We start from the raw sequence: 25,572 nt of genomic DNA, 5'->3' as shown, positions 1-25,572 counted from the left end.
CCATGGACCACTGCTTTGCAGCTTCTCATGAAACTTCATTAGTTCTTATGCACCAATGCAGCGCTTTCAAAGTCCTGTATTTTTGCCACTCTGTTTTCCATGGCTCAGGGTGTTTCCACACTAAATCCGAGCTTCAGCATATGCTCCAGTTTGTACGCTGCATTCCTCTCATGAAAATCTTACGATGATCCCTCGGACTAATAAGGTCAGAGCCAAATGTCGTATTTTTTCTTTTTTGGGCCTGTACTCTGGAACAAAGTTTTGCTATCCTTCAGAAAGTTTTAGATTATTAGGTATTTAGGAGGAATTTAAAGACTCATCTCTTTTCACAGGTTGTCTAATTTGTTGTGTGGTGGCTAAGCTTTTATTTTAGTGCCAGGGTAGCCTATTTGGTTAATTGCATGCTCAAGAGAACCCCAAATCGACCAAACACTTCTGCTGCCCTTAGTAGAGCCAATGCTCAAGAGGCACTCTCTATTGTTGGTGGTAGAGGTGACCAGTCAAGCTCAGTCTCTGGTGACTGATCTAGCCCACTGGCATTTTTTAACTCTATGTGTAGGCCATCATCTGGACAATGGGGGGGGGGGGGGGGGGGGAGGGTAGTAGGTTGCCTGCCTCCTCCTAATCATCATCATCATGTGTCATGTTGGGCATTTTGCATTCCCTGACCTCCTCGGGGTCATGTCGACATAAGGCCTCTATCTTATGAATGTATTGGCGAGGAGGCAGAGGATTAGAGTCTTGTATAAAACTAACTGCACTTTGTAATCTCATAGCATGACATAGGCTTAGAGTGGGCCTATGGTGGCCTTGGGTCCGAGACGGGTGTAAAGATCAGTGGCAGTGAAATCAGCTGCGGAACAGAAGGAACTGGTGTGGACCTAGTGGCCAGGGTGGAAGTGTTAAACGGCATTGGAACAAGCTCGTGAATGGGTCTGACATTTGCCAGTCAGTGCTAAGGAAAGTCCAAGACCCACCTGAAGAAGTCTAACTGAAGTCCGGTGTGGTTTTTTAGAACCCAAAGGCACACCATAAATAGCCAGAAGAATCTGAAAGAGATGCAGCAAGTCTCCTTGAGGTCTACTATTTTGCTGTAAAGGTTAATGATAGCCCAGGGAATTCGGCGAACACTGGGATCAGCCGCAGAACTGGATCCAAGTCAGAAGAAGCTTGATCTTTCCATTGACACCCTCATGCCTTCTCACCTGAGTGTGGCGAGATGGGGTTAAGTGCTGCTTAGGTTTATTGTGCTTATGACATGGGTTCAACTTCAATTCATAGGTGGACCTGTGAGGCAATGGGACTTGATGTGGGTAGGGTTGCTTCAACGTGATTGCAAACTGCCTGCAAATTGGAGCAGGACTTATTTTTTGACTGTGATGTTTTCTTATGTGCGACAACAGAGTTTCACTTCCCGCTCCCGGATTACCTTCAAGTGCAAAAGGGCACATTTATTGCACGACATCAAGTCATAATTGAGCCCAAGCGCCAAAGTAACATGACAAACGGGTCTGTGTCATGTTTTAGCAAGCACTATAAAATTAGACTTTACAATTAAGTTGGACTCTAAATGAAATACACATGCCCTACTTTTTAAATGCCATGCACAGTGTCCTATGGGCATTTAGGGCGTACCTTAGGGATGACTTGTAAGTATTAAAAATGAAAGGTTTAGGGGGGGATTCACTCTGGTGATCTACAGCACACAATCTATATACAAAGAAAGTAAATAATGGATAAGCGTCAAAGCAAATCATCAAACTCAGGGTCCGCTGTGCATTGTTAATATACCAGTCATAAAAACCCATTTCTGGTAACAAAATTAAAAGCTAAAGGCTAGATTTCAAGGCCACTCCTCTCTCCAAGCGATTTTTCTCAGCTCCTGAGATGTTGCCAGTAAACATGCGACAGCATAAGATATACGTACATATGGCAGTAGCTGGTGAAATCTAAGAGAGGGTGTAATTTGAACAAAGGTTAGCGATTTCAGCAAGAGAAACAAAAAAATCTTGCAGAAAACATTATAAAAACCACAGAAAAACATAAAATGGATGAAGTCCTGTCTATTTGCTTTACAAGGCTGGGGTAAAACCAAAAATAAACAAATTTGATGAAACCGGAATTTAGTAAGAAGGAATCCGGTGATGCCATTATGTGTATTTAGCAGGTAAGAATGGTGTGGCCCATTACCACCTGCGCATTAGCGAACACTGAAAGTTTGTCAAGTTCCTGCCGCTCTCTCATTGCATCCCTTAATAATAAAAAAACTCCTTGTGTACCCGCTTATAACAGTGCGGGAATCATGTTTATACCAACTCGCAGGCAACCTACCTGCTTATCTAGCAACCAGGCCCTGGATCATTCACATACAAGGTGAAATAAAAAAGGGGCCAGTGTGCATCCCTGTCTCACTCCTAGCTCCAAGGAAAAAGCTCTAGTGCATCCACTTCATACCGGACAAGTGACGACATATCCCTGTGCAACTCGCTGAGAAATTAAACAATCACTTTATTCTTGCCAAGGCCCAATAGAATGGCCCATAATATGGACCTGTTCACCTTGACAAATGCTGAGGACAGGTCAATAAATGCAATAAAGAGAGACCCAGGCCTTGCCACAGTGTACTTGATAATCAGCAGAAAGAGACATCAACACTGATCAAATGTACCGAGGATTGGCCGGGACCCAAACTGCAAATCAATAAGAATGGAACTATCCCCTGCCAACAAAATTACCCTCTCCAGGATTACCCTTCCTATTACATTGACAACCGAGAGCACCAGGGAAATAGGACTATAACAACTAGGTGAGTCTCTGGAACGCTTCTTATGTACCGGGAGAATGAGCCACTGGGACCATCATTCTGGGGGACCCATGAGCGGGGCCAAGTTGATCAGGTGGGATAGGATTGGCGCTCGTAACTGGTGTGTCCTTGAACAGGTCTGCAGGGATCCGGGGGTTTTATGTGATGTAAATCGCTCTATGACTACTTGGGACTCCCTGACAGTGAAGGCTACATTGCAATGATAGGTGGTGGGGAGAGTCACATTCTCCCCCTCTGGAAGGGGCATTATAAACACACTCGAAATGCTCTACCCATTTCTCATTAAGAATGCGCGATGAAATAGTGCAATTCACGGTGTCATACGACTATTTGTCCCAAATGAAGCCTTAGTCAACTCCTCACAAGCCTCCTTTCCTAATGCACTTTTCCTCAGGTCTAATACCTTCTTGCAAACAGTTCGCCTGGAGGCATTTAGATGGTGATATTTAGACATAGCTTTAAGAGCATTCATTAACAGTTTCTGGGCTCTCGAGAAATCCCTATTGAATCGACGTATGACACTGGCCTTGATTGATTTAGAAGTTAACAGTAACTTTCACTTTATTTCCTTCCCTTTCTCTGAATGTGCCATCAAGAAATTAGGTCTGTACACGAGCCCTACAAACATTTTTCAAAATCTGAACGTTTAGTCTTCACAAGAGATCTTAATAAATCTTCTTGGATTACCTTTTCCCACTTTAATCTTCTGTCCAGGTCAGACAGTACACCAACTCCAAAAGGATGCAGTCGAAGATTGATTCAGCTTCAGGTGAACTGGTGATCACATCCTTGTATTTCCAAGTACACAGTATTGAGAACGTTTCCGGCCCTTGCTATATTTTGCTTGCTGTTCAGGGCTCCCTTACACCAGTCTTCCTTTTTCGTGCTGTTCGGATTCACCACCCACGGGCCCGGTTTCATTCAATCAATCAATAATTTCCATTTATAGAGCGTGCTACTCACCCGTGAGGGTCTCAAGGCGCTAGGGGTGGGGGGGGGGGGGCGCTGCTACTGCACGAAGAGCCAGGTCTTGAGGTGCTTCCTGAAGCTGAGATGGTCCTGGGTCAGTCGTAGGTAAATGGGGAGGGAGGTCCAGGTCTTCGCTGCCAGGTAGAAGAATGATCTTCTCCCGGTGGTGGTTGTGCGAATCCGTGGGATGATGGCGAGGGCGCGGTTGGTGGAGCGAAGCTGGCGGGTGGGGGTGTAGAATGAGAGGCGGCCGTTGAGGTATTCGGGGCCCATGTTGTGAGCGCTTTGTGTGCGTGGGTGAGCATTCTGAACGTGATTCTTTTGTTCACGGGGAGCCAGTGGAGGTTCCTCAGGTGGGTGGATATGTAGCTGTGGCAAGGGATGTTGAGGATGAGTCGTGCGGAGGCGTTCTGTATGCGCTGGAGGCGATTCTGAAGTTTGGCGGTGGTTCCTGCGTATAGGGCGTTCCCGTAGTCCAGCCGGCTGGTGACGAGGGCCTGTGATGAGACAGCGTCGACTTGTTTGGTCATTGTGAGGGAGGAGTCCAGGATGAATCCCAGGTTGCGTGCATGGTCCGTGGGTGTCGGTGCGGTGCCCAGTGCCGAGGGCCACCAGGAGTCGTCCCAGGCAGATGGGGATTGTCAGAGGATGAGGACCTCCGTCTTGTCCGAGCTGAGCTTAAGATGGCTGTGCTTCATCCATTCTGCTACCTCTTTCATACCTTCCTGAAGGTTGGTTTTGGCGATGGCTGGGTCCTTGGTGAGGGAGAGTATCAGCTGGGTGTCGTTGGCGTAGGAAATGATGTTGATGTTGTGTTTTCGTGCGATGGTGGCGAGGGGACTCATGTAGATATTGAAGAGCATTGGACTGAGTGAGGATCCTTGAGGCACGCCGCAGATGATCTCGGTGGCCGCGGAACGGAAGGGGGAGATGTGGACTCTCTGGGTTCTGCCGGAGAGGAACTAAGTGACCCATTCCAGGTCCTTTCCTTGGATTCCAGTGTTGTCGAGGCGGTGTATTCGGGTGCGGTGGCAGACGGTGTCAAAGGCTGCTGAGAGGTCTAGGAGGATGAGGGCGGCTGTTTCTCCGTTGTCCATCAGGGTTCTGATGTCTTCAGTGGCTGCGATGAGGGCGGTCTCGGTGCTGTGGTTGGCTTGAAATCCGGACTGGGAAGGGCCGAGCGAGTTGTTTGCCTCGAGGAAAGCAGTCAGCTGTTTGTTGACGGTCTTCTCGATGACTTTAGCCGGGAAGGGGAGAAGAGAGATGGGGCGGAAGTTCTTGAGGTCCTAGGGGTCCGCTGTGGGTTTCTTCAGGAGGGCGTTGATCTCTGCGTGTTTCCAGCTCTCAGGGAAGGTTGCTGACTTGAAGGAGCTGTTTATGACGTTCCGCAGGTGGGGTGCGATGGTGGTGTCGTATTTGTTGAAGATGTGATGGGGGCATGGGTCGGAGGGGGAGCCAGAGTGGATGGTGTTCATGACGTGTATGGTGTCTTCACTGCTGATGGGGGTCCAAGAGCTGATGGTGGTGGTGGGGGTCGCTGGTTTGGTGTCCGGAGGTGGAGTTTGGGGTCCGAAGCTGTCGTGTATATCTGCAATCTTGCGGTGGAAGAACGTGGCGAGGGAGTTGCAGAGGTCTTGCGAAGGGGTGATGTTGTTGCTGGCGTTGGGGTTGGAGAGCTCTTTGACGATGCTGAAGAGTTCCTTGCTGTTATGGGTGTTGTTGTCCAGTCGCTCTTTGAACGATGTCCTCTTGGTGGCCCGGATCTACTGATGGTATTCGCGGGTGGCGTTTTTGAGGGCTGTCATGTTTCCTGTTGTTCGTTTGTGGCGCCAGGTCTTTTCAAGTGTACGACAGGATCTCTTTGCGGTTTTGAGGGCATCTGTGAACCATGAGGGTTTTCTGGTGGCGGTCTTGCCGTGGGGGTTCTTCAGTGGGGCGAGGTCGTTGGCACAGTTGGTGATCCACTGTGCGAGGTTGTGGGCTGCGTCATTGGTGTTGGGTATGTTGGTGTCGGATGGTGAGTTCTGGCTCAGTGATGTGGTAAGCTGGTCTGTTGTGATTTTGCTCCAACATCTGCGGGGGATCTGATGCGTGAGGTGGTGAGATGTAGTCTTCTTGAATGTGAAGTGTATGCAGCTGTGGTCGGTCCAGTGTAGTCCGGTGGAGTGGCTGAAGGTGACGTGGTTACTGACGGAGAAGATGGCGTCGAGAGTGTGGCCAGCGAGGTGGGTGGGGGTGTCCACCAGTTGCTTGAGTCCAGGTTGGTGACGTTGTCGAGCAGGGTGGTGGTGGTGCTGTCGTTGTTTTTCTCCAGGTGAAAGTTCAGGTCTCCTAGGAGGATGTATTCTGGTGAGGCTAGGGTGTGCAGGCTGATGAGGTCAGCGATGGTTTCGCTGAATTGTGTACGCGGGCCCGGGGGGTCTGTAGATGAGCATTCCTCTGAGGGTGGTCTGGGGGTCGGTGTGGATCTGGAAGTGTAGGTGTTCGGCGGTGGAGAAGGTGCCTTCGGTGTTGGTCGTGACGCTGATGGTGTTTCTGTAGATGATGGCGATCCCTCCTCCTGTTTTGTTGACGCGGTCCTTCTGGGGGATTTTGTAGCCGTCCGGGATGGCTATAGCGATGTCGGGGGCTGAGGAGGCGTTCATCCAGGTTTCCGTGAGGAAGGCAACGTCAGGTGCTGTTGTGTCGAGGAGGTCCCAGAGTTCAATGGCGTGCTTGTGAACGGAGCGGGTGTTGAGGAGGATGCACTTGTGGTGGTTGTTGTTGTGGTTTGGTTTGGCGGGCGGGGTGCGGGGTCGGAGGCAGGTGAATTTGCAGGCTTGACAGGTGAAGGGTCCGTGGGTGCGCCTTGGGGTGGCTTGATAGCAGGCGGGTGGTCGTCCGGTGTTGAGTGCATTGAGGGCGGCGGTGTCATACTTCAGTCGGGTGTCCTGGTTCCTGCGGGGGCCAGGGGCTCTGGCGCTGGGCGCGGTCCAGGCGCGGACAGGCGCAGACGGGCTAGCCTTTGGCGCGCCAGCGGCGCGACCACTGCGCGCGTCTCCTGCATGTCTGCGCGGTCTCCTCCATAAATAGCGAAGTGGGAGGGAGGAGCAGCTGGGGAGCAGGGCGGCGAATGGGCGTCAGGGAGCGGGTACAGAGAGAAAAAGGGGCGGGCCGGAGGGGAGCAGCGGCGGAAGCGGGAGCGGAGGGGGCACTGTGCGGGAGAAATACAGTCACGGGGAGTGCAGAAAACAGAAAAGAGCTAAACACAGGGCACAAAGAAAATACAATAATGGGCACAGTAAAAACACAAAATACTCAGAGCAGACGGAGCACAGGAGCAGCGGCGAACTCGCGGCAGCAGCGGTGAAGGTCCTGGTCACACACGGGGAGCCGTGCGGTGCGTGGAGCGACCGGCCCTGCGAGCAGCGTCAGGGGTCACTGCACACATTGGCCATGTACAGGACCTGCAGACCATTTGACTTTTTCTTGACATAAGTTTTTATCAAATATTGTTATGCTAACAAGGGTTTGTGCTTACCAAAAGGACACACGCAATGTGAAAACCAAGGTCCTCATTTAAATATTGAACAGCAGGCATTCAATCCACCAGTGAGGCAGAGCTGCAGAGAAAGAGTTTAAAAGCATCCACTTTGCAAGTTGCAAGTCAGCGAGATGTCCTATTTGGTGCCAGGGCCCCTCTTCTACATTCTCTTGGTGCTTCAAACATGTCAAGAGCCAACTTAGAAAAAATGGTGGCCATAATTTCACCCCGATTGTGTATTCTGAGAGGTGCAAGTCTAAGTACACCAGGGACTTTTGCATGGGTGTTCCATGAAAGACTGCCTGGGTTTACAAGGCAGTCTTCCATAAAACGGTTAGCATTGAAAATGGTTATGGACAGGCTTGCCTACATTTGGTACCTACATCTCCCAAAAGAAGATTCAGATGGAGGAGCAGAAGAAGGCCATGCCATCTGGAACTTTGCATTATGCCTCACTCAGAAACGTTGTGGTGGAATGAGAAAGAGGTCGAATGGGACTCTAATGGTCTATAATTATAATACCTTTTGCGTCCAGTCTCAAAACCATTTGTAATACTTTATATGCTAATTATGTTGTTACTCTCTAATGTACTTTATATTTTGTGTAACATTTTTTTAGTTCTTATTAGAGTATATTTATGCTAATAGCAACTAAAGCTAGACATTTCTACTTTATTGTGCTTATATTCATTGTGTCATTCATTATCATACCACCTTTAAGAAATTGGGTTATTAGTTGAGAGAAAACCTCAATCCTTGTCATGGAAACCACAGGAGTCGCTAAATTAACCTATGCTCAACCCTCTAGTAGCCTGGCACAAAATCAGTCAAGCTTAACTTTGATGCAACATGCAAAGTATATGATACTAGATTGAGAAAAATCAGTAAAACCAGAGATATACAATTTCAAATGTTTAAATAAAAATAGCACAGAAAAGCTGAGAGCGTCACTCACGGTCTTCTGTTCGTACTATACCAGGGGAAAGTCACAAGTTCAGGCTGACCACAATGGAGCGCCGGTCGTATACAAGGACCAAATTGGTTCAGAGAAAAAAGTTACCTCAGGTGTGAAGAGTTCCATTCTCAGTAGAAAAGGCGTCGAGGAACAGGCAGAACGTCAAGTCATTTCTGTAGCATGAAGAGCAGGCCTGGCATTATGGGCTGTTGTTGCTGTAGTGCAAAGAGCTAGCAGGTCAGGCGTTGCAGAGGTATTCTACCTTTACTACGCGGTCATTACTTCGTATTACCATTACTACGCATATTTTAGTTCGCAGATGCCATTACTTAGCATGCACTTACTACGCATAATGGAGTTACTGTGCAAATTAAAGTTTTGGGGTAGAGGGGAATTTTTAGGGGTCAGGGTGGGTTAGGGTTTTGGGGTGTAGGGGGTATTTTTAGGGTTCAGGGTGCATTTAAGGTTTTGGGGTGCTGGATGCGTTTACGTTTTAGTGTGCTGGGGTAATTTTAGGGGTCAGGGTTGGTTAGGAGTTTGAGGTGTGGGGGTAATTTTAGGGTTCATGGTGCGTTTAGGTTTTGGGGTACTAGGGTATTTTTAGTGGTCAGGGTGGGTTAGGGTTTTGGGGTGTAGGGGGTATTTTTAGGGTTCAGGGTGCATTTAAGGTTGTGGGGTGCTGGGGTATTTTTGGGGTTCAGGGTGGGTTTAGGTTTTGGGGTGCTGGGGTAATTTTAGGTGTCAGGTGGGTTAGGGTTTTGGGGAGCATGGGGTAATTTTAGGGTTCAGGGTGCATTTAAGGTTTTGGGATGCTGGGGTATTTTTGGGGTTCAGGGTGCGTTTAGGTTTTGGGGTACTGGGGACATTTTAGGTGTCAGAGTGGGTTAGGGTTTTGGGGTGCATGGGGTATTTTGAGGGTTCAGGGTGCGTTTAAGGTTTTGGGGGGGTTGGGGTATTTTGGGGTTCAGGGTGCATTTAGGTGTCAGGGTGGGTTAGAGTTTTGGGGTGTAGGGGGTATTTTTAGGGTTCAGGGTGCATTTAAGGTTTTGGGGGGCTGGGGTATTTTTGGGGTTCAGGGTGGGTTTAGGTTTTGGGGTGCTGGGGTAATTTTATGTGTCGGGTGGGTTAGAGTTTTGGGGTGCACGGGGTAATTTTAGGGTTCAGGGTGCATTTAAGGTTTTGGGGTGCTGGGGTATTTTTGGGGTTCAGGGTGTGTTTAGGTTTTGGGGTACTGGGGACATTTTAGGTGTCAGGGTGGGTTAGGGTTTTGGGGTGAATAGGGTATTTTGAGGGTTCAGGGTGCGTTTAAGGTTTTGGGGTGCTGGGGTATTTTGGGGTTCAGGGTGCATTCAGGTGTCAGGGTGGGTTAGGGTTTTGGGGTGTAGGGGGTATTTTTAGGGTTCAGGGTGCATTTAAGGTTATGGGGTGCTGGGGTATTTTGGGGGTTCAGGGTGCATTTAGGTTTTGGGGTGCTGGATGCGTTTACGTTTTAGTGTCAGGCTGGGTTAGGGTTTTGGGGTGCATGGGGTATCGGGTATTTTGAGGATTCAGGGTGCGTTTAAGGTTTTGGGGTGCTGAGGTATTTTTGGGGTTTGGGTGCATTTAGGTTTTGGGGTGCTGGGGTAATTTTAGGGGTCAGGGTTGGTTGGGGTTTTGGGGTACTTTGAGGGTTCAGGGTGCATTGAAGGTTTTGGGGTGCTAGGGTATTTTTGGGGTTCAGGGTGCGTTTAGGTTTTGAGGTGCTGGGGTAATTTTAGGTGTCAGGGTGGGTTACGGTTTTGGGGTGTAGGGGGTAATTTTAGGGTTCAGGGTGCGTTTAGGTTTTGGGGTGCTGGAATAATTTTAGATGTCTGGCTGGGTTAGGGTTTTGGGGTGCATGGGGTATCGGGTATTTTGAGGGTTCAGGGTGCGTTTAAGGTTTTGGGGTGCTGAGGTATTTTTAGGGTTCAGGGTGCATTTAGGTTTTGGGTGCTGGGGTAATTTTAGGGGTCAGGGTTGGTTAGGGTTTTGGGGTGCTGGGGTATTTTTGGGGTTCAGGGTGCATTTAGGTTTTGAGGTGCTGGGGTAATTTTAGGTGTCAGGGTGGGTTAGGGTTTTGGGGTGCATGGGGTATCGGGTATTTTGAGGGTTCAGGGTGCGTTTAAGGTTTTGGGGTGCGGAGGTATTTTTGGGGTTCGGGGTGCATTTAGGATTTGGGGTGATGGGGTATTTTTGGGGTTCAGGGTGCATTTAGGTTTTGAGGTGCTTATATGTCAGGGTGAGTTAGGGTTTTGGGGTGTAGGGGGTAATTTTAGGGTTCAGGGTGCATTTAGGTTTTGGGGGCTGGAATAATTTTAGATGTCAGGCTGGGTTAGGGTTTTGGGGTGCATGGGGTATCGGGTATTTTGAGGGTTCAGTGTGCGTTTAAGGTTTTGGGGTGCTGAGGTATTTTTGGGGTTCGGGGTGCATTTAGGTTTTGGGGTGCTGGGGTAATTTTAGGGGTCAGGGTTGGTTAGGGTTTTGGGGTATTTTGAGGGTTCAGGGTGCGTTTAGGTTTTAAGGTGCTGGGGTAGATTTAGGTGTCAGGGTGGGGTAGGGTTTTGGGGTGTAGGGGTAATTTTAGGGTTCAGGGTGTGTTTAGGTTTTGGGGTGTTGGAATAATTTCAGATGTCAGGCTGGGTTAGAGGTTTGGGGTGCATGGGGTATCGGGTATTTTGAGGGTTCAGGGTGCATTTAAGGTTTTGGGGTGCTGGGGTATTTTTGGGGTTCAGGGTGCGTTTAGGTTTTGAGGTGCTGGGGTAATTTTAGGTGTGAGGGTGGGTTAGGGTTTTGGGGTGCATGGGGTATCGGGTATTTTGAGGGTTCAGTGTGCGTTTAAGGTTTTGGGGTGCTGAGGTATTTTTGGGGTTCGGGGTGCATTTAGGTTTTGGGGTGCTGGGGTAATTTTAGGGGTCAGGGTTGGTTAGGGTTTTGGGGTATTTTGAGGGTTCAGGGTGCGTTTAAGGTTTTGGGGTGTGTGGGTATTTTTGGGGTTCAGGGTGCGTTTAGGTTTTGAGGTGCTTAGGTGTCGGTGGGTTAGGGTTTTGGGGTGTAGGGGGTAATTTTAGGGTTCAGTGTGCGTTTAGGTTTTGGGGTGCTGGAATAATTTTAGATGTCAGGCTGGGTTAGGGTTTTGGGGTGCATGGGGTATCGGGTATTTTGGGGATTCAGGGTGCGTTTAAGGTTTTGGGGTGCTGAGGACTTTTTTGGGGTTCGGGGTGCATTTAGGTTTTGGGTGCTGGGGTAATTGTAGGGGCCGTGGTTGGTTAGGGTTTGGGGGATTTGGGGTATTTTGAGGGTTCAGGGTGCGTTTAAGGTTTTGGGGTGCTGGGGTATTTTTGGGGTTCAGGGTGCGTTTAGGTTTTGAGGTGCTGGGGTAATTTTAGGTGTCAGGGTGGGTTGGGGTTTTGGGGTGTAGGGGGTAATTTTAGGGTTTAGGGTGCATTTAGGTTTTTGGGGAACTGGGATATTTTTAGGTGTCAGGGTGAGATCGGGTTTTGGGGTTGAAGGGGTATTTTTAGGGTTCAGGGTGTGTGCCATGAGATAGGTTACTATTACGGTTATTTTTTGTTTTAAAGTACCAATAACGCGTTGTAACGGTATGCGTAATAATTAACTGCGAAGTAAATTTTTTTAAATGTATTTGTATATATTTGCGAAGTAAAAGCATGCGCACTAAAATCATGCGTAGTAAAGGTATTTGCGAAGTAAAAACTTCGAAGTAAATACCTGTGGAGTAACGGTATGCTAAGTAGCATCATATATTCGTTGCAGATGGTCATTGCTGGAGCTTCTTAGCGGCATTCATAGTGGACTGTCGATGCTGAGGCATGAAGTGCAGATCTCATGGTGCCGGTCATTGCTGGCGGTCTCTGTAGAGCGAACAGCAGGTGTCACCGGAGTTTGGCGTTGGCAGTCATCACGGGCGGCAGAGTCTTGGCGTGAAGGGGCCCATTCACAGTTGCAAAGAACCCAACTTCAGGCTTTCACCTCTTGTTCTTTGAAGAAGCTCAGACCGATGCCAGCCAAGGATTCAGGACTCTTGGGGGATCATAAACTTACTTAAGGACAGGCCAGTAGATCTCAGGCAGGTCCAGAGCAGGTCAGCCGAGCAGTTGGACCTTGGAGATTGTTATGTCCTTGTAGTTCACACAGGAAGTCAACCAACTGACGCTTGGAGTCACTCAGGTTAGCATGGGTTGAAGGTAAGGAGGTCCAGTCTTCCTTCTCAGAGAGCAAGGCAGTGCTCACTAGCAGGCCAGTCCTTCTATTTTAATGTCCACAGGTCCAGGAGTGTTCTGATGAGTGGCTCAGGAGGTCCAATATTTATACTTGGTGCCAGTCTTTGGGTGGATGGACCTCCTGTCCTAACCCACATCTGTTTCTGCTTAACCGGTCAAGGCTCCAAACTGTTCGGGGTGATAAAAGACATGGCAGGCCTGGCATTGAATTCTTATGGAGGCAAATCCCTTTGAAATGTAAGTGGTCCTGAGTACAGCCACTTCCAGTCACACTGTCAGGATGGCTCATCCTCTCCACACCTAAGCACCCTTGTGTCACTGTCTGGAAGCAATCCAAAAACCCCAACAGCAGAGCCATTTACAGGCATGTGACACAGGACACTGGGAGAAGGCACAAATGGTTAGGAAAAGAAACTCCCAACTTTCTAAAAGTTGCATTTTTAGAACTGTGACTTAAAAACTGACTTTACCACTAAAGAGGATTTTAAATTACAATGCATTTGAGTGAAAACAGCATATCTCTATCTGCTCCCAATCCCAAGTTATCACTTATTAAATGCAATAAGGTAACCTGGAGTTAGTCAATGGCAGAGATAGGTCTTACAGGAGTGACCTATTTTTATATACAATGCACCATGCCCTATTAGTCTTTAAAGCCTACCTTAGGGGCACCTTATAAGTATTAAAAAGGTTTCTCCAGGTCGAAATGGCAGATTAAAACTGCAGTACAGGCTGCAGTGGCGGGCCTGAGACATGTTTTAAAAGGGTACTGTAGTGCGTGGCACAATGAGTGATGCAGACCCACTAGCAGCATTTAACTTCCAGGACCTGGGTACATGTAGTACTATTTATTAAGGACTTACAAGCAAATGAAATGTGCCTATTAGGTGTATGCCAATTTTGACATGTTTGAAGGAGAGAGAGAAAGCACTTTAGCACCGGTTAAAAGTGGTAAAAGTGCACTGAATCCTAAAACCAACAAAAACAGGTTCAGCAACAGAAGGCAAAATCTGGGATTGGCCCTGCTAAAAGAAACCAGGTCCAACACCACCCATTATGACCTTAGCATTGACATACTATCTAAGGCTTTGAAGCCCCTCTTTTCATCTCAAATCAAGGGAAGGGCTGGGAAGACATGTAATTACTTGTGTAGTGTTTACGTAGTACTGTCACCAGTTTAAACACACCAAGATGTATATTCAGTTTTAGGAGTAACAACCACGACTGTCAACAAAATGAAACTCTCTCCATTTGGCTCGGTATGGAACTCACCTTCTCCTTGCAAATTAAAACTGCTGAAAGCAATAACAGCTGAAAATTGTTCAATCATCCAATCCAGTTACTGAGCGGCATCCAGACCACTGCTTTGGTTCTGCTTTGAGCACTCTTACTTAGTGTTATTATGTGTCAGTGAACAGGACTTACAGAAACTCAAAATGATGCATGAACAAGGAGTTTATAATCACACATTGAAGGCACTCAAATCACTTACAGGCAAACAAAGATTATGTTCAAGTTTCTCTGCACTATATTCAGGCCCACTCTGAAGCTAGATCCCTTGTAAATAATAGCAAAAATGCAAAGATCTAGCATTACCAGGGACAGAGCAGTACAGTTTTTCTTGCAATGTGAAGACCTCCTTTCGAAAGTGATTTTTGGGTTTTAGTGAATCAAAGACTTTGAAGCAGTGTGATATAAAACAGAATTACACGAGTGACAACTTAACTCGATATTAATACAGCCTTACAAACAGATTGCAATTCATCTCAGAAAAGTATTATATTATGAAACCTAATAATACATTTTGCAAAATACAGTAAAGACAGTCTTAAAACGTCCACAAACCTGGTCCATTTAAGTACTGTGTTAACGAACAGTGCAGTCGCACTATTACAGGCTCTGTGCGGATCACATCCCAAGCAATGGCTATCTCTTCCTAGTAAAATGTAAAGAAAATATGATTAGATGGCACTTCTCTGTCCCTATTATTACTTTTATTAAAAACTGTATAGGTCACTCCAAAACATTTTATATTATCATGATGCTTTATGATGTTGCATAAAAGTTCACATGCAAATCAAAGTGGGCTTCTTCTGAACTGGCATCTATTTTAGAAGCAATTACAGCTACTTACATTGGTAAAGCTGATTTAATAATGCAATGTATCCAATGAACTATAATCCAAACAATGCTGTTTAAAAATGAATCCTGCCACATAAGAGAATCTATTTTAAGATGCTACCTGAGCACCATTTTATGCCCCAAAGTTGAATTTTCACCAAAAGAGAAAACACAACATTTTGTGAGGATGGTGAGTGCTAGGGTTTGGTCTAGCTGCATTTTCTGCTTCTGCACTGTTTAAATGGTTGGAGTCACCATATATCTATCTCATTTCTCTATCATTTCATCTCTCTTTTTTGATTTAATGGTGCATTGCTTTTCTCTATTCCAAAGTTTGTAGCATTTTCCTGCAAATTACAGAACATTTTGCAACAAAAGAGAATGTCAAAAATTCAGTTTTTCTGGTATGTAGTTTGTCACTCAATGTTTTTCATGCAACTGTTTGAATGGGGGCTCTCTGTGACCGACACATAGCTCCTTTTACAGGGAAATCATAGACAAATGAAAGGAGAGCACATAAGGGCCCACAGCGGAGAAGTAATGTTTGCTTAAATGGCTACGTGCGAGCATAAAGTATGATTCATGTTCTAGTTGAATTCCATTTTACTAATAAGGAAGTGGCATTTGAGATCAATTGTTAAGTAAATGGGTTTAATAAAAGACGGTACATTCTATCAAACAGGACAGGAGTGGGTAATGCATGTAGTGACTCATGTCACCAATATCACCAATGTTGGTTTAACATAAATACAAGTTGACTAAGAGCATATATGTAAATGTTTTATTTTCAAACTATGCAATCTCTTTACACAGTAAACTTAAGAATGCTTAATTAAGCAGATTTTGCAAAACATTTGCCGTACTATTGAATCTGTGTTGCTGCAAATTGGCTAGCACATAAACGTTTGTACAGTAAACAAACTGTAATAAACTTGTAAATATATAGGAAGACTGGACTTAATTGCGACTCAATGTTTAGAACAAAAAAACGCATGGATACATTTTGCATGAGAAATGTGTAATTGCATGTCTTGTACCACACTGACCTCGGCTACATTTGTGAGTAGCAGGAGATACACATGGGCGCTCTGTGGGAATAGATGGCCTCAGTGCTACAGAAATAGGGAAACTAGAGCACTCGGTGTACTGAGACCACATTCGATTGAGAAGAGATTCCATGTTAGAAAATCTTTATGTTCAAATAAATAAAAAAATGTGCTAGATAATAAAAGCTGATTACTAATAATAAAAGGCTTAAAGGGTTAAGTAAATGCAGATACAGATTTCAGTTACAGAAAATAGCATGTGAAAAATTAAAAATGTGTTGGCAATCAAACAGCAGAACACATCTATGCTACAGGAGAAAACTATATACATATCAATATGTTTATCCCTATAAATATATACATATCTATATTTATAAATATATAACTTTCTCCTGTAGCACAGATTTCTTCTGCTGTTCGACTGCCAACACATTTTTAATTTTTCACATGCCATTTTCTGTAACTTAAATCTGTGTTTACATTAACTTAACCCTTAAAACCTTGTAACATAAGCGACTGTGGGAAAAGGAAACGTAGATGGTATCAGATCATGTGAATATTTATGAGAAAAAGACATTAAAGTATTATCAACATAAAGGAATGCTTTGCAAATGTTAACCATTTGTCTCACTGAAAATATTTTTCTCTTAGGAGATAATCTATCCAGGCAGAAGAGAGGAACTAGCAAGGTCACCTGTTTTACCCCCAGCTACACAAATCATTTTGTTGACTAATGGAAGAGGCAGGGAATAATGAGATCTGGTTGGAATATTTGGTATTCTGGGTTGGATTTATTGATGATCTCTTTATTATTTGGAAGGGAAGACATTTTACATTTAATAGGAACAATCAGTAACAAACAGGTTAATTTTCTAGATGTAATGTTAACAGTACAGGGCAATAGCATATCCAGTAACCTATTGAGAAAGGGGTAGCTACTGTGCATTAAATGCATTCGCACCAACGATGTAGATTTGACAGAACAGGAAGCTATGATCTTATGATTTAAGGAAAGCAGCTATCTCCAACAAGTATTAGAGAATGCAATGAGATGCATTAGGGACTATACATGTGAAGATTTATTACAGGATAAGAAAATGGAAATTAGAGATAATGAGATGAGATTTATCACAATTTATTCATCTGACATGCCATTCATAAACAGAATACTGAGAAAGAACTGGAGTATTTTATTGGCAGACTTTTAGGCCAAACGTTGAATCGTGTTCCCCTCATAACTTTAAAAAAGCAAGATTTTTTAAAGAACACTTGGTCAGAAGCCATTATATTATGAGAGGTAGGAAACAAAATTCAGTGACAGGATTTTTCCCTTGCATGAAATGAACAGAATGTAGAATCAATAGGAAGAGGTTAGATTATAAAACTGCCGACTGCCGTACACCATATTAAATCAACAAACAACTTAATTGTAATCCAGAATATGCGGTTTATTGCCTGGAAAGCCTCTGTGTTAAATATTATGTAGGTAGTACAGTATATCCAGCCAAGTGTAAGGTAGTGAAACATATGCGGACAATAGCTAGAGGGGATCCAACCCATCTAGTGGAGTGACATTGTCAGACTGCACATCAGGGGAACTGTAACTTGCTCAGTTTTTTCAGTTTGGACAGTGTTACCTAACCCTAGGGGTGGTAATTGAATATTAATATTGAGCAGGCTAATGTCTCACTATATTCTTGAGTTAGATACAAGATTCCAAAAGGATTGAATATTGATGAAGAGATGGCAACACATTTAGTTTAAGGTTGGACTGAATTATTTTAGGACCTGGCCATGGGTTTAATGAACTTGAGCGCACATGGATGACCTGGTAGTAGAAATACACATATATTGAACTAGCCAAATGTGAACGGATTGTGGGTAACCGTTAATACATTTTTATTAAATTTGTTTACTGCAATGCCCATTGAATTTATGGTGACAGAGGTTGATTGGGGTCAAGATGGGTATCACATTTACATTATGTTGGGATGACCACATTGCATAATGAAAATATTTGTATATTGTTGATTAAATGTTTCAAAAAGTACAGATTGAATTCTTTTAATTTTTAGTTAGTCTACAATGGCCACTATGTTAGCACAATCATAGAAGTCAGAGTGTACTAGAGTGTATTATCCTAATGTGGTTGGTTTTTAGGCCTACACGAATTTGAGTACACATGACATGGCTGGAGAACTACACGTTTAATGATTTAGCCCAACAGGGCGAGATTGTGGGTACTAGAAAATACACTTTTATTAATTGTATCTACTGTAGTGTCCAATAAATTTATGTTAAAAAAGATGAATTGGGAAAAAGTTGAGTTACTCTTTCATTTACACTATATTGTAATGATCAAATTGCATAGATAACTTGTTCTTTTTAAGTTTTATGTTTAATTTTGAAAGTATTTCTATGTTGTGGATCAGATGTTTCCAAAAGTATGGAATTAATTCTCATGATTCTCAGCAAGTTAAAAAAGGCTGCCGTATTAGCACACTCCAAAAAGTCATTTTTACTCAAGTGTACTTTTTTAATGTTGTTGATTCTGTATGTAGATATAGATGTTGAGCTGTAGTACTAGATAAACAGTGAAAATGAAATAAGCCAAAACACATTTATTTTGTTTTACCATGTAGCAGCAATAAAGGGCAGTTACAGTGTTTTAGAAGATAAATATAAATATACATGGTAAAACAAAATAAATGTGTTTTGGCTTATATATATATATATATATATATATATATATATATATATATATATATATATATATATATATATATATATATATATATATACCCCTAGGCCTGCTCAGGGGGTCCCACAGGTCCAAAAAAAGTAGGTGTATGAGTGCATGTGATAGTGTTGTATTGATGAGTGACTGCATGTATGAGTGATTGTATGAGTGAATGAGTGGATGTGTGTGTAGACCTAGGAATCAGTGAGTGCGTATGTAGTAACTGTTATTGGTGTGTCGATGGTTTTGAAAATGGTTGTCTGAATTTTTCAGTGGGTGTATCAAAGATTATATTAGAGTGTGAGGAGGTGCATCAGTTTTTCATGTGGTTGATGTCATCAGTGATGTCACTGACCATGTCATGAATGATGTAATATGTGACGTCATCAGCAGTGCATTGCTGGGCGCAAGTTATAGTTAGCTGAACTAACTATAACAGTGGAATTTCTATGGTTTTCTACGAGTGAAATGTCCAACTAACTATAACGTCCCTGAAACCTATGGTTTTGTCAGTGAGTATAAATATATATATATAAATATATATATATATATATATATATATATATATATAGAGAGAGAGAGAGAGAGAGAGAGAGAGAGAGAGAGAGAGAGAGAGAGAGAGAGAGAGATAGATATAGATATATACAGATCTGAAAGAATTATATAACAAAACGTTTTAGGATTGGATGAGAGTCAAATGCATGTAAAAATATTTACAACACTTTTGATAGTTTCCTTCCAAACAGAAAGCAGTTGTGTTACCAGCTATTGTTGAAGGGACTTCTGCCCAACTATTTCATATTTAGTTTTAGCAATTAATAAGCTAGGCCTAAACAAATTTGTAGAACTGTCAATGTTACCTTATTCCACCATTAAACAAGAAGGCATTTGGTGTTACTTATACTTACATCCAGAAAGCTGACATCAACGTGTAGATCAATATCCACATCATCAATAGCTCCATATTCCCTAGAAATTAAACAGTCACAGATTCCGTTATTACAATCTGAATATTACTTAGATATATATACATTGCATACCATTGGTTTTGCTTTCTTGTCACTCTCATCTGTTTAATTTCCACTTTTTATTTGACAGTCTTCATTTCTCTACTTTTATAAGTCCCTGAGTATAGCGTAATTACCATCTTTTTGATGGTATGGTTTGATTCCTTCCACTGCTCACATTCAGGGAACTGCTTTTTTTACTCAGCACTTCATAAAAAGGCATGTGTGACTTCCTCCACCAAACAAAGGAGTTTTATCCCCACATTTGCAGGTTTGTCTCTAAAAGCACAGCAACTGGTATATGTTTGCCAGGGTATTACTAAAAAGCATATTTTAAGGGTTGTTTTATCCACTGTATTCTACATCTTAAACTAATGCAAAGGCCTTGGCACACAAAGGCTTTTATGGTGCTAAGGTGAAGGGCTGGCTGCTACACTCATTGAACTTGCGTTCAATGCAGAAGGTGTACTTAGCATTACTGTAAAGGAGCTACAGTACAACACAATTTCTAATGATCAAGGCTGAAGACAGTGGCATCCTTTTTAGAATGTTCGCTTTTAATGTTGTGTTTCTTAGCAAGCCAGCCAACACGTGTTTCGTCAATAGGCTGTTAAACCCTTGACTTCTTCAGGGCTGTTACGAGGCAAGTGGATTTTTAGACCTTGAAACCGGTGATACTTCTGACCTGGTAGGTCATAAATATTCCACAGTGCCGGTCTTAGTGTGAATCCTTATAATTTCTGGAATGTGAGTCTCAGCTCAGGGTGTCAAGTGCTATTCTAAGCCAAATCCATCGCACAGCCGAGTGCAACACCTTAATTCTCAGATTCAAAATTAGTCAAGCCACACTGTGGCAGTTTCAGTTCAGTAAGTACAGCATAATAAGCCGTTGGTTGGTCTGTAGCGAGTACGCCTGACTCTCCTCGTGTCTCCGGGATCGTGTTACAACCAGATATCCGGTTGAAACACGATCCCGGAGACACGAGGAGAGTCGGGCGTACTCGCTACAGACCAACCAACGGCTTATTATGCCCTGAAGAAGTCAAGGGTTTAACACCCTATTGACGAAACACATGTTTGCTGGCTTGCTAAGAAACACATTAAAAGCAAACATTCTAAAAAGGACACCATTGTCTTCATCCTTGATCAACAGAAATTGTGTTGTACTGTTTTTTACTCACATGCGTGTGCATAGGACTTGTTGTGTATACTTAGTCGGACCTCTAGGTCCCAATTGCAGGGTTTAGGGGTTTTTCCCTCACCTGTGGCACCGCATTAAATTGTTTTCTCTTGTGTAATTTCACGCTATTTGGTAAAGCGCCGTTTGAAAACCTGTGAAAATCAACACCCCTTCCCCTTTTGCCTGTACTTTAAAGGAGCTGTCTCTTCTCCTAGCAGTCCATAAATCTGCTGCCTGGGCTACTGCTGGAGCTTGTTTCAGGTCAAATTAAGTCGGGTCTTGGCAAGTGTTATCCTTTGAATTCTAATACTACCTTTTTTCATTTTAAATTATGTTCAGAGTTTCTTGTGCAAACAGTATTTGAAAATGAAGCAGGGCATTTATATTGAATGAAGACATGAAATGTAATTTATGGTTTTGAGGTACCTTAAAATAAGTGTTTGCTTTTAACTCCAGGTTTTTGATTGGCACCTGCATTATACAGCCATCGACCTACTGGATTTGCCAATGCTTTTTCTTTTTGCTAAATGGATTATTAATGTCTTGATGAGCGAATGGAGGCACAGTACCTTTTGAAATTTATTATCAAATAGATAGCTAAAATTAAATTCTGCCCCTTTTCCAATGGCAACTATGCCTCAATAAATTATCACTGTGTATACATGGTGCAATTAATTTACACAAAATTTAGGGACAAACCACATTTTAAATTTGCAAACCATTGAAGTTTTCTTTTGCACAACTACTTATTTGCAAATGGGAATACCATTAGTTGCTTTGTAAAATTTCCAAGTGCACATGTCCACAAAATAACCTGACTAATAGATATTAGACAGATCAAGATTTAGGACACCTTGTGATTAGTTGACAATGCTGTTTTGAAAACTTTCAAGGGAAAGCAGACATCCATCTTTGCCCTTGCATTCCCAAACCTGATTTTTTTAATGCAGGCAGTGTTCAGGAAAGGATCAAGTGCTTCTTTTTAAGTGCACCCATATATTGCATTTGTATGCTTACCTGTACATAGCAACTGCGTTGTATACACAGAACAAAAGTGGCCTGATCCGCAACAACAAAAAAAAAACACACACACATAGGTTCTTTGGATAATCGAAGACACACGAGTCACGCGCACTCAGGAGGGAATGAATAAAGGGTTTCGTTAACGGTGCACTAGCTCCTGCAACGGGTTTCAGCCACTGGCCTTGATCACACATAGGGGTCATTATGTTGTAAATTGAAACGACGATGTGATTAAGCATTTACTAAAGACATTAATTCCCCTTTTATAGATCATGTTTTCTCCGTTATGTTGACCAAAGTTCGGACTCCATTTTGTATTGTCATGCTTCCACGTGTTCCCCACGAGAAGAGTCCAACCTCTGTGTTAGTTGTTCTTGTAATCTGCCTAGTAACAGTCTATAAATAGCTCCTTTGTCCATCTGGCACATGCCCAGACTTGACCACATCTGTTATCAGTTAGTCTTGCTTGACCATGTTTTCGCGGGCTCAAGGAGTGTGTTAGCTCCGCCCACATATTGATTCAGTATCGAAAATGACCATAAATGGTAATGTTCTCCGGCCTCATGTTGTATCCACCCACTTATGAGCCCCTCTACTGTGTATAAAAGGGGACCATGTACGAAGGTTCTTTGTGCTACTCTATGCAATACTGAAGAGTGTTGTGTGGATTGTAGGACCACCCTTAAGGGTTAATAAATGCTGTCTTTGTACTTTGCAGTTTCCGTGCCAACTTCCTTATAGATTCCATTACAGGAGAGCGAACCCTTGTGTCCTGCGGGCCTAGCTGGGGCCTGTATTCATCAATTGGCGCCCGTCACGTGGGGCTCATCGGCGACTCGGATGCTCGAAGGACTGGTCGCGACGAAGGTGAGGAATTTGGCCGGGGATGTGATCACTGCCAGCGGCGTCTTAGCCCTGGCATCCCGAGGTTTTTCTTCCTTCCCTTCCGAGCTGACCGTCTGGGTGGCGCCGGTCCTCGACTGAGACCTCTTCTGTCGGTCTTGCCGTGAAAGCCGTTTGGGCGATTGTGGAGCTTGGCAGTTGGAATCGGGACTCTTGATTGGTAAGAACCGGTGTACGGTACTTGCTCCGAGTTTTTGAAGCCTGATCTGGCTATTTGAGTTTGATTTGTGATGACTAGTCATATTTTGTATTTGTCTTTGTGAATATATATGCGTTGCAACACATATAGGCAGGTAATGTGGAGAGATTTCTCCGGAGCTGTGTAACTTTGAACGGCGCAACGATTAAGTGCCATTTTTTCTATAATATTGCATATTCTGCATTATTTCTGAGCATGCCTGCTTTCAGCGCACTCCGTAAATGGTGTTGCTGTTTCGGAAACCGGTTGAACCTCGAGGAATCTGCTCCAGCTCCCCCAGAGGGGACTCCTAATAGGGATATGTATGTGAAGCACGGTCTTTCTTCCATAATGTACAGCACAGTATGGAGGAAATATACAAAAAAAGATCCTGAGTTGCGATGGCCTTTGTATGGATCGTTTGATATACGTAAGATTGAGTATGTGGAACAGTGTATGTGTAAGCGACGTGCTCGTCAGGATATGTTTGAGTGTGTGCGGTTGTGGGTGAAGGAGGTGCGTGAGCGAGAGAAGCGTGAGAAAGCGCTGTTTGATAAAGAACAACGGAAGAATGATCATGTGCGAGCCCAGGAAGCGAAGCGTCGGGAAGACAGAGAACAGACAGAGAGACAAGAGAAAGAGCGTAGGCTGCAAGTTTCGGGTCAATATGCTGTTCGGCAGCCACTTTATCCTGTCAGTAATAATCTTGATGATGATTTTTATTTACTAGATCGCTCTCCGCCCCCTTATGTCGGCGCATCTGCTCCGAGGCCGCAAGATTCTGTCCCGGGTACGGGTAAGGTAGATACGCGGTCCATGTTATCGGCTGAACATATGGCTGAGCTTCGGCAAATTTCCTTCCGTGCACTTAAGGGTAAGGTGTCTGTGGATGAATTGTTCCATACTTGGGGGTCGTGGCAGGATAGAGAGAGATTGTATTTTTTGAGTCATTTCGCTGAGGAAGTGATTGCTGCTTTTCGGAAATATTCTAGTGTCTTTGAGCCTGAAGAAGTGACATCGGATGCTAAAGCATTGCATGATGGTGTTTTTTCTCCCTCTAAGGCTCCTGATACGGCTCGGCGGCTATTCGCCTTGCGGGACGCGGTGCTGGCCCATAAAGGAAAAGCGCGCCCACGAGCAGGGGAGGAGACGCAGTCGGATTCATGTACCACAGAAGGCCACTCATCCACCTCTCAATCAGATAAGAGCGATCTAGTGCATGCTAAGCCAATGCGCGAGGCGGCGCCTTTGTATGTTCCTCCTAAAGGAGCGGGGACTAGCTCGGACATTACCTCCGCCGATGCTAAGGGATATTTTGTGTATAATTGGGTTTACACTCCGTGGCATAGGGCTGATGTTATGGCATTAAAGAATGCGCTGCCCGACCCCCGCAAGAATCCAGCGGCCTTCTATGAAGAAGTCGAGGGGGCCTTGAATTCTTGCGTTATGACTTTAGCAGATATAGATTTGTTCTTTGGGCTTATTCTACCACCAGATATGTGGCGATCTGTGCGAAAGGTAGATGATGTCGCCACTTTTAAGGCTCGATGGTCTGAACTGGAGGATGAGGATAGGGAGAGGAAGCCTGCGCAGAAACCGCCCCAGAATATTTTAGATCTCCCTGCTGCTATTGTGGCTAAGTTGAAGACAATTATCCCCCCTAAAAAGATTGACTGGAATATGTTAGCTGCATGTAAACAGAAAGTTGACGAGTCAGTTGCGGACTTCTTTACGCGCTTTGAGGAGACGTTTCATGATTTTAGTGGACAGTCGCTTACCGACGATACGGGACGCCACCTTTTTGCGGATAAATATGTGGCTAATCTGCTGCCGGCAGTTGCGGCCCGTCTAAAAGCGAGTGAAAGTTCTTGGTCCTCCGCTACACCGACGGCCCTCCTGACTATCGCCCAGTATTATGAGCGTCAGGAGCAAGAAGCAAAGGGCCAGGAGGAAAAGAAATCGAAAGATTTGAAAACAAAGGTGATGTTGGCACAAGTCTATGGCCCGCCTCGACGGGGTAGTAATAGAGGTAGGGGAGGATCTTATGGTCCTCCCTCGGGCCGATCTGATTTGAATAGGAACCAATGTGCGTATTGTAAGCAATCGGGTCATTGGGCTAGGGACTGCCCGGTGTTGCATGCATCGCGTCAGGGGCATACCCACGGTGGCCCGCGAGGTAGAGGGGGTTTCTCGAACTTTCGAGGGAATTCTAACGAACAGGCTCGTTTTGACTCTGCTGGGCAGCACCGAGATAGATCAAATGTTTTTGATCGCCAGCATCAGTATCAAGCGTCAGGGATTGATCGGTCGGGGTACCATGACTCTCAGCATGCATAGGAAAGCGTTGGATGGGGGTTAGAATCAGCTGAGGTGCCGGTCGATCAGAAGGGCCCTTATGTATCGGCTGAGGTTTTGGGCTCTACTGATCAGTTCCTAGTGGATACAGGAGCGACACGTAGTGCGCTATCTAAGCAATTGGTTCCGGGGGCTCCCCCATCCGGCTTAATGGTCACATCGGTAGGGTTTGACGGTACACTCTCCCGAAGCCCTCTTTCACAGCCCCTCATGTTTAAGGTTGATTCTTTTTCTGCACCTTGTCCGTTTCTGCTTGCCCCGTACACACCGGACAACATTATGGGTCTTGATATGTTAAAGCATTTTAGGGCTACGATCCGCTGCTCCCCTGCTGGTGTGCGGGTAATATTGAATGACAATTACCCCCGATCAGAACGGATGTGTACGATGTCAGAGGATGCGCTGTTAGCTACCCTCCCTCGTGCTTTGTGGGCAACTTCGGATACTGATGTGGGACAAATGGTGATTCCACCGGTCCACATTAGCGTC

At 44.5% G+C, this 25,572-nt stretch overlaps 1 protein-coding gene across 1 annotated transcript in view; it reads right to left on the bottom strand.

Moving 5' to 3' along the window:
• The window catches only part of PARP8 (poly(ADP-ribose) polymerase family member 8), a 788,553-nt gene that overhangs the window by 336,108 nt on the left and 426,873 nt on the right, over positions 1-25,572 (bottom strand). Inside the window, exons 8-9 of the mRNA XM_085631232.1 lie at positions 19,346-19,406; positions 14,376-14,466 (exon numbers count right to left, since the gene is read on the bottom strand). Of these exons, the coding sequence (XP_085487358.1) occupies positions 14,376-14,466; positions 19,346-19,406 (152 nt within the window). The remainder of the gene's footprint in view (positions 1-14,375; positions 14,467-19,345; positions 19,407-25,572) is intronic.

Source organism: Triturus cristatus, chromosome 2_1, assembly GCF_964204655.1.
Source record: "Triturus cristatus chromosome 2_1, aTriCri1.1, whole genome shotgun sequence".
Lineage (NCBI taxonomy): Eukaryota > Metazoa > Chordata > Amphibia > Caudata > Salamandridae > Triturus > Triturus cristatus.
The sequence above is the reverse complement of the archived record's forward strand: the minus strand, read 5'-3'. Positions and strand labels throughout refer to the sequence as shown.